The 9,587-nt window shown below is 40.6% G+C and overlaps 1 protein-coding gene across 1 annotated transcript in view; it reads right to left on the minus strand.

Annotated features, from left to right (window-relative positions):
- DCHS1 (dachsous cadherin-related 1) overlaps window positions 1–7,938 on the minus strand; it is a 44,379-nt gene extending 36,441 nt beyond the window's left edge. Inside the window, exon 1 of the mRNA XM_030829319.1 lies at window positions 6,266–7,938. Coding sequence (XP_030685179.1) covers window positions 6,266–6,369 — 104 coding nt within the window. The 5' untranslated portion in view covers window positions 6,370–7,938. The remainder of the gene's footprint in view (window positions 1–6,265) is intronic.
- Between the last annotated feature and the right edge of the window lie 1,649 nt (window positions 7,939–9,587).

The raw sequence follows: 9,587 nt of genomic DNA on the forward strand, positions 1-9,587 counted from the left end.
TATTTTGGATGTATTGTAGTCAAAGAAATTTAACACAGCTTTGGTAACTATTCCTGGTAGTATGACTTCATAACTGCATGTGTTGGATGTCTCAAAATATGCTTTTTAAAGATTGCTTTAAAAAGCAATACAGTAGTACTTGGAAGAGGTTTTTGTGATGCCGAAAATGTTCTATTTCTTGACCTGAGTGGTTATATGGACCTGAGGGATGTTTCATTCTGACAGTTCATTGAGCTGAACATTTATGATGGCTTGTGGCCTTTTCTGTATAGATGTTATATTTCAGTAAAAAGGTTAACAGAAATATAATTTTAAAAAAGCATTACATTAAGTGATGTTTTGAAGTCACAAATATACTCAGGGAGGGTGCATGCAAAAAACCAACTGTCCTAGTGTGATGCAAATGAAACTTGTGACTTAGGATAAAGTTTCCAAGGACTGCATCATCTGTGAATTCAAACTGTGCTGTGTCCTCTCCCAAGCCCTTCGCTTAAACAGAAGAGAAGGACATCTGTTCTGGGAAAACACGTAAGATGGCTGAAAAAGTGATCCTAATGATGAGAAAGACACTGCTTGTGTGTTGAGTATGCATAAAATTGTTTAATAATTTATGAGAATGGAAAAGACAATATTTATCAGTTATATATTTTTATATGATATATGAATTTAAATATATGTACAATAAAGTCCATTAATTCATAGAAGTACACTTTTGATTGTTTCATCCTCATCCTTAAAGGTTTACATTTCTAGGTTGGTTGAAAAGCTTTTTGGATCTTCTCACTGGGAAAAATGAAAAATTACTGTTTGGGCAAGACCCATTAACCTGAAATGTCCTCGACAACCCAATTTGTGTTGCTTTGTATACAGTAAGCTGTATTGTATAGTAAGTGTGACAAATGGTAAGTGAAGGTAAGGGAGTGAATGAGATTGCTGAGGGAGAGCATGTACATTAGGAAGAAAAGAAGGTCTAGGACAGATGGCTGAGAAGCTCCAACATGTAAAGGTTGAGAAGAGGAGGAGCCCTGAAAGGAAAGTGAGAGGATGTGGCCAGACAGGAAGGAGAAAGAAAGGGAGGTGAGTGGTGCCACTGAGGCCCAGGGAATGGCCACAGAAGAAGCCACGAAGTGAGGAGAGGTCATTAGGTTGGAATGACACAGAGGAGGCCAGTGAGGTAAGGACTGAAAAGTATCCATTGGATTTGGCTGGGGCCTAGGGGGCAGGCTGGTGACCCTGGGGACAATGTGGTAGGTGTAGTGGTAAGGATGAAGGCTAATTAGCACTCAGTAACTAAGGAGTGAGTGGAAGGTGAGGAACTGAAGACTTGGAGTAGAGCTTATTCTTTAAGGAGGCCTAACTACGGGGGAGGAGAGAGACCTATAACTGGCGTAAGGGACAGGAGTTTTAGGGGGTCAGGAAGTTTTTCAAATAGAAGAATCTAAATTCATTTATTTTCTTGCTTCCTTCATTTATTGAAGACACATTTAAGTGCCTGCTATGTGCAGCTTTATAGTTAAGATACATAAATTAAGACATGACTAAGGAACTCATGGTAAGCTGTGAAGACAGACCTGCCAACTGACAACAGAAGGTACAATAGAGGAGAGCATGGGGTTGTGGATATAGGGGGCTTCCTAATCCAGACCAGGGCTGGGACATCAGCAAATAGTGTTACAGAGATGACAATGGAACTGGATTTGAACGATTAGAAGCATAGCAGAGGGAAAAGTTAGAGAAAGGACTTTTAGGCAGAATAAACTGACATGTTCAAGATCACAAGAGCATGAAAGAAAATAGCTCTGGCCATGAAGGGTGGCATCCAGGCTTCAGTGGTGGTGGTCCTGCACAAACTGGCTTGGCTGGAGTGTTGAGCATAGGGGCTAGTGTGGGAAGCAAAAACAGAAAAGGTAAATGGAGCCAAATCATGGAAAATATACGTCATGCAAATGGTCCAGGCTCTGAGGAGCCATTGAAGGGTTTATTTAATAAGATAAATGAAATGGACAGGTTATGTGTCATCAACATAATTTTGGCTATTTCCCAGCTTATAATGAAGGTCTAAATTAAGGTAGTGATAGTAGGATTAGAAAAGAGGAGTAAGATAAGAGAGAAATTACAGGGATAAAACTACTAGAAGTAAAGGGTGTAGCATGGGAGGATTTTAAGATGGCTTCCATGTTCTTGGGTTGTACATTAGTGATGCTACTTAGGAAGCTGGGGAAGCAATAGAGAAGCAGGTTTGTGGGGAGAAGGTAAGATGGTGAGTTGAGTTTTGGATATAAGAGTTTAAGATGTATGTGAGATATCCAAATAAATATGTCTAATAGGTGATTGAGTATACAATTTGGAACTCAGAAGAGAGTTGAGCTGAGGGTAGATATTTCAAAGCAGTTAGTTTGCAGGTGGTAAGTGGAATCATGAGAATGGATGTGGCCACCCACAGAGAGCATGAAGTGAGAAGAGCATCTAGGCAGCCTTTAAGAGATGGGCAAAAAAAGAAGAGTCATAAAAGAGATTGAGAAGAAACAGGCAACAAGGTAAGACTTAAATGAAAGTAGTATCTGGGCCAGTGTGGTGGCTCACGCCTGCAATCCCAGCACTTTGGGAGGCCAAAGTGGGCAGATCATGAGGTCAGGAGTTTGAGACCAGCCTGGGCCAACATGGTGAAACCCCATCTCTAAAAATACAAAAATTAGCTGGGCGCAGTGGTGTGTGCCTGTAGTCCCAGCTACTCGGGAGGCTGAGGCAGAAGAATCGCTTGAACCCAGGAGGAGGAGGTTGCAGTGAACCAAGATCGTGCCACTAAACTCCAGCCTGGGTGACACAGTGAGACTCCGTCTCAAAAAAAAAAAAAAGAGAGAGTATCTGATGTGTTATCATAGAAAGCAAGGGAAGAAGCAACCACTAGAATGAGAGTTGTCATCAGAGTAAAAATATTGTAGGAAGAAGAGTCTGAGAGGTCTTCATTAGATTCTGGAATCAGGAGACAGCTGATGATCTTAGTATCAAAGGAGAGGAGGGGAGAGACACCAGGCCACAGGGTGGAAAAGGTGAAGTGGAAGTAAAACAATAGTGATGTGTGTGGAAGAGTGAAAAGTTGATTGCACATGAAAGAAACCCAATTTGAATTCATTTAGGAAAGAAAGGTATATTTATTGGCCCAGATAACTAAAGCTGGGAGACGACTGGCTAATGGAACCAGAAACTGAAAGCCCATTAACACTTTCTCTGTGTCTCTGGTTTCTGTTTTTCATTTCATTTTATTTTGCTTGTCAGCTTCATTTCCTCCTACTGATTTTTTTAATGAACTTTTTATTTTGGGATAATTTTAGATTTATAGAAAAGTTGCAAAGATAGTAGTGGGGGTTCCCATATACCTTCACTGAGTTTCCTCTAAACATTGGTCTATTGTTATTATTATTACTATTATTATTATTTTGGAGATGGAATCTTACTCTGTCGCTGAGGCTAGAGTGCAGTGGTACAGTCACATCTCAATTCAGCCTCAAACTCCCAGGCTCAAGCAATCCTCCCACCTCAGCCTCCCAAGCAGCTGGGACTATAGGCACATACCACCACACTCGGCTAGTTTTTGTGGTAACAAAGGTCTCCCTTTGTTGCCCAGGCTGGAGTGCAGTTGTGTCATCATGGCTTACTACAGCCTCAACCTTCTGTGCTCAAGTGATTTTTCACACTTTAACCTCCACACCCCCCCAACCCCTCTCCCCTGAGGAAATGAGACTACAGACACATGCTGCCACCTGGCTAATTTTTTGTATTTTTTGTAGAGACAGAGTTTCATCATGTTGGCCAGGCTGGTCTGGAACTCCTGAGCTCAAGCAATCTGCCCACCTCGGCCTCCCAAAATGCTGGCATTACAGGTGTGAGCCACCACTCCCAGCCTAGTTTTTTATTTTTTTATTTTTTGTAGAGTGTAGGGGGTCTCTCTATGTTTCCAAGGCTGGTCTTGAACTCCTGGCCTTAAGGGATCCTCCCACCTTGGCCTCCCAAAATACTGGAATTTTAGGTATGAGCCACTGCACAGAGCCAGTACATCCTTATTAACTAAATTCCAGACTTTGTTCTGATTTCACCAGTTTTTCCACTAATGTCCTTTTCCTATCCCAGGATTCAATCCAGGATACATTGCATTTAGTCATCGTGTTTGGTTAGTTTCCCCTGGTCTGTGACAGTGTCTCCATCTTTCCTTTTTTTTTTTAATGACCTTGACAATTTTGAAGAGTACTGGCCAGGCAGTTTGCAGAGTGTCCCTCAATTTTGATTTCTCTGTTTTCTATGTGATTAAAGTGGGGAGAGAGACTACCACAGAGCCGAAGTGCCTTCTCTCTATATCATATCAGGGGGTGCATGATATAAATGTAAATTTTCACTGGTAAAGTTAACCTTAGTCACTGCATTAAGATCTCTCCACTTTAGGGCTACTTTCCCCCTTACCATATTCTGTTCTTCAGAAGTGTCACTAAGTCCCATACTCAGGGAGGGGGAGATTAAGCTCCATCTCCTAGAGGGAGTATGTATGATATGTATTGTAACATAATATACTTTATTTGGAATTCTTCTGTATGCAGAATTGGCTCTTCTCCTCTTTCCTACTGATTTTTAAAATTAGTTTTCTAATCAATATTATGTATTTACTTAGTTTAAAAAATAGGCCTTATAACAACCACCACAGATTTGGAAATCCTGGGGAAAGAGTCTGGATGGCCTGGGGTTGGGGCTGACTTATGTGCCCATCCAGATCAATCTCGGGAGCAGGGGGCCAGGTTACTTAAAAGACGGCAGCTCCCATTCGGACTGATGATTAAAAATGTTTTGGCATACACGTGCCCTTTTGTTTAGGGCATACTTTGGTCCCTTCTTCTGTTAATTGACCTTTCATTTACCCTTCAGATCTCAGCTGAAGCAACATTTCATCATAGATATCTTCTCTGACCTCTTTAGGTCAAATCCCCATATTATGGGTTGTCATAGTGCCTGGTACTTCTCCTCTGTGACAGTTATCACAGTGGCAAGTTTACATTCATTCTAGTGTGTGAATATTTGGTTAAATGTCTATATACTCCACTAAATGGTAAAGCTGGTTTGTTCACCACTGTAGCACATATATGCACATAGGTGATGTTCAGTCAATGTTTGTTAAGCGAATGGCTGACATGAAGGGGGTGGTTGTTCCAGAATAAAGAAAGGATGTTAGTGAGACAACAGAATCAAGTACCATTACTCAGTGAATGCAAGAGAAAAGACAGAGGATAGATAACCTAGGTGGGAGGGTGGGGTGGGTTGGGGTATTGGCAGGAGGAGTGGGAGCAGAGAGGGTTGACAGAGAGCTCTTTGGAGGAAGGCAACAAGAGCATGTTTAACATCACAGGTAAGGAGCTCATGGAGAGAATGGAGCAAGGTCCCAGAGGAGAGAGGAGGGACTGAAGAATTAAACATCACAACAAAGAGGGATTGGTCTTTGCCAGGAAGAGAAGTACCTCCTCCTCCAAGACTGAAAAGGAAGATAAGTGGGGTGCAGATAAGGGCATGTGTGTAAGTATGTGGTAGTGGGGGAGGAACGTGGACAAGGCAGGAATTTGAGGCCATCATACCCGATGATCTCATTCTCTCTAGAGAGGAGTTGGGATTCTGTGAAAAATGGGCACAAGGGAGGCAATAATGTTAGAAATCTTGAAAGCTTTAAAGGAGTGAAGACACTGTTAAGGGGAGTGATAGCTGGTGGCCTTATAGGCCTAAAGGACCAAGGAGTTGAGGATACTGGCAAGAGAACAAAGGATAGAGACACACCTACACCTAAGTCCTTGATGAAAAAGAGGGAAAGTCATTTCATGACAACACTGAGGAGGGTGGAGCCTTGTGTAAGACAGCATAATTTCAAAGGCTGAGAGGTGAGGATGGAGAAATAGTTGTCTCTGTTTAGGCCTTGGGAAGCCTGGAGAGTGGTGACTCCTTCCTTTTTCCTTCAAAGATATGTGGAAGTATGTGCAAAAGGGGAGTACTTAAGCAAAGCCAGATCTCTTACACAGGAAGTGGAGGCTCAGAGGTATATGAAGGGGCTGAGAATTCAGGAGTTTGTCACCATGAAATGGAGGTTTCAGAACAGGAAAGATTGAGGGGTGAATCCATGATGGGAAGGGCTAAAAGGCAGGGAAGCAGTGGGAGGTCCAGTCAACTAGGGGCAGGGAAGGGCACATCAATGTGGCGATGACCAAATGAGAAAGGAGAGATGACTCAAAAGGCCTACCTTGTGAATGATGATCCTGAGTGACAGGATGGGAGGCAGACAGTTTTCAGTGGTCCTGTTAGTCCTTCGTTCTTTCCAAGTGAGCTGGAGGCACTGGGTAGCATTAGTACTTGGTTTCAGACTGCTCCAAACCTTAGTTCAAAATACTTATAAATCACAAGTCATTAGAATTCCTTGGTACAGCCCAGCCCTGGAAGAAGTGAGCAGGAGTATTAAAAAAAAAAAAAAAATGGCCAGAGTCCAGCACTGTTTGAATTGGGATCTTTCAAGAGTGAGGATGTTTTCCAGGCTCTGAAGGACTTCAACTCCCTGTAGAGGCTCTAGGAAAGGAAAAGAAAACTCCCTATGCTCTCCCAGAGAGCAAGAGCCAGAGAAAGTAGAAGGAAATGGAATCTAGAACACAGGTGGAGAGATTAAATATGGAGAAGAGGAAGGACTCCTATCCACTGGGATGGGAAGTAAGGAAAGCCAGTCCTGTGGATTTCAATTCACACAGTGATCAATTTGTTGGAACTTACCAATTTTGTCAGTTTACCAAAATTTCATTTCTTTTAATTATGTTTGAAGTTTACAACAATTTGCATGGTTGGGCTGATTTTAACTACTTTTAATGATTTCTACAAAGTATCAGTTGACAATTTTTAGTTTAGTTTAGTTTAGTTGTACTTTTAATTTATTTGCAGCTGTTTCTCTGAAATCATTTTGCCATGGCTTGCCAAAGTTCAGTGTATTCTAAGTTTTTCCTTATTTTGGATCTGTGACATTGGGGAATGGGAATTTCTTATGCATTTTACTCTGCAAATGTTGTACAATGACTCAAATGTCAAAAATTTCATATACAATCTGGGAGGGGGGGAATTCTCCCAAAATATTTTCAATCCAACAGTTTTCCTTTTACTTTAATATTTTTTGTGCATTTGTACTTTTAATAGAAATGTAGATGTGGGCTGAAATATAGCCATACTGTATTTCCATACTTGTTGGTTGGTAAATCATATAATAGTGACTACAATAAGTGATAAAATTAATAACATAAATTATAAACTAATTAGTCTAAGGCAATTTTTCTAAGATATCATGATGGCCATTGATAAATGGGTCTCCTGCTATAGTGACATCTGAGAAACATTTGCAAAATTTCTGCCAGTTCCATTTGTATCACAATAGGAATATTGTACTTTAGGAGCATCCCTGTTTCTCCTTACTGTTGATTATATAGTTGTTACTACTTCTAAGTAGTCAGGTTTTTACTTTGGCTTTATTACTTTTTAAAGTAACAGCTTTGTTGAGATACACTATGTATACCATAAAGTGTATCCTTTTAAAGTGTACAATTCACAGTAATTTTTAGTATATTCATGGAGTTGTGCATTATCACCACTATTACATTTCAGAATATTTTCGTCACCCAAAAAGAAATCCCACACCCATTAGCAGTTACTTCATTCGCTCTCCCCTCAGCTCCTGGCAACCAATAATCTACTTTGTGACTCTATGAATTTGCTTATTCTGGACATTTCATATAAATTGAATCATACAACATGTGGCCTGTTGCATCTGGCCTCTTTCGCTTGGCATATTTTCAGTATTCATCCATGTCATTGCATGTATCAGTACTTCATTTCTTGGCTGAAGATATGGCTGAAGATATTCCCTTGTATGCATGTAACACATTTTGTTTTTCTTTTCATCAGTTGATGGACATTTGGGTTGTTTCCACTTTGGGGCTATTATAAGTAATGCTGCTATGAACACTTGTATATACATTTTTGTGTGGACACATCTTTTCTCTTCTTGGGTAGATACCTAGGAGTGGAATTGCTGGTATGATTATAACTCTATGTTTAACATTTTTAGAAAATATTTGAGAAAATTTGCCAAACTGTTGCTAAAGCAGCTGCACTATTTTACACTTGCACCACCAGTAAATGAGGGTTCATTTACCGGTCAAACAAGCGTCAAACACTTGTTGACAAGGATATGGAGAAACTGGAACGCTCATTTACTGTTCGTCATTTTGTTGTTACCCAGCTGGGTATAAAGTGGTATATTGTTGTGGTTTTGATTCCCATTTCCCTAATAACTAATGATGTTGAGCATCTTTTTTTTTTTTTTTTTTTGAGACAGAATCTTACTCTGTCACCCAGGCTGGAGTGCAGTGGTGCAATCTCAGCTCACTGCAACCTCTGCTTCCTAGGTTCAAGCAATCCTCCCACCCCGCCTCCTATGTAGCTAGGATTACAGGCATGCACCACCATGCCCAGCTACATTTTTTGTATTTTTAGTAGAGACGGGGCTTCACTATGTTGGCCAGGCTGGTCTCGAACTCCTGACTTCAAGTTATCTACCTGCCTCGGCCTCCCAAAGTGCTGGGATGACAGGTGTGAGCCACCACACCCAGCGGAGCATCTTTTTATATGCTTATTGACTATATGTATATCTTCTTCTGTGGTTTCTTTCAAGATTTTCTCTTTGTAGTTTCAATATGATACGCCCAGGCATATATTTTTTTCAATATTTATTGTGCTTGTTGTTCTTTGGGCTTTCTGGGTCTGTGGCTTGCTGTCTGTCATTAATTTCAGAAAATTCTGAGTCATTATTACTTTACATATTTATTTTCTTGCTTGCTTGCTTTCTCTTTCTTTCCTTTTCTCCTTCCTTCCTTCCCTTCCTTCTCTCTCTTCCTTCCTTCCTCCCTCCCTTCCTCCCTCCCTCTCTCCCTCTTTCTCTCTTTCTCTTTCCTTCCTTCCTTCCTTCTTTCCTTCCTTCGTTTCCCTCCTCCTCCTCCTTCTTCTCTTCTTCCTCTTCTTTCTTTCTCTTTCTTTCTTTCCTTCCTTCCTTCTTTCCTCCCTCCCTCCTTCTTTCTTTCTTTCTTTCTTTCTTTCTTTCTCTTTCTTTCTCTTTTTCTTTCCTCTTTCTTCTTTCTCTCTCTTTCTTTCAATCTCTCTTCCTTTCTTTCTTTCTTTCTCTTTCTTTCTCTCTCTCTCTCTCTCTTTCTTTCTTTTCTGGTATTCCCATTACACCTTTTGTTATTGTCCCACAGTTCTTGGATAGTCTGTTTCATTTTTTTTTCCCCATTCCTTTTTTCTCTTTGCTTTTCAGTTTGGAAAATTTCTATTGATATATCTTCTAGCTCACTGATTCTTCCCTCAGCCATGCCCAGTCTACTGATGAGTCCATCAAATACGTTATTTATTTCTATTACACTTTTAAATTTCTAACATTTCCTTTTGATCGTCTCTTAGAGTTTCCTTTACTCTGCTTACATTATCCATCTGTTCTTGTATGCTATCCAGTTTTCCCACTAGAGCCCTTAGCATAT

Source organism: Nomascus leucogenys, chromosome 15, assembly GCF_006542625.1.
Source record: "Nomascus leucogenys isolate Asia chromosome 15, Asia_NLE_v1, whole genome shotgun sequence".
Lineage (NCBI taxonomy): Eukaryota > Metazoa > Chordata > Mammalia > Primates > Hylobatidae > Nomascus > Nomascus leucogenys.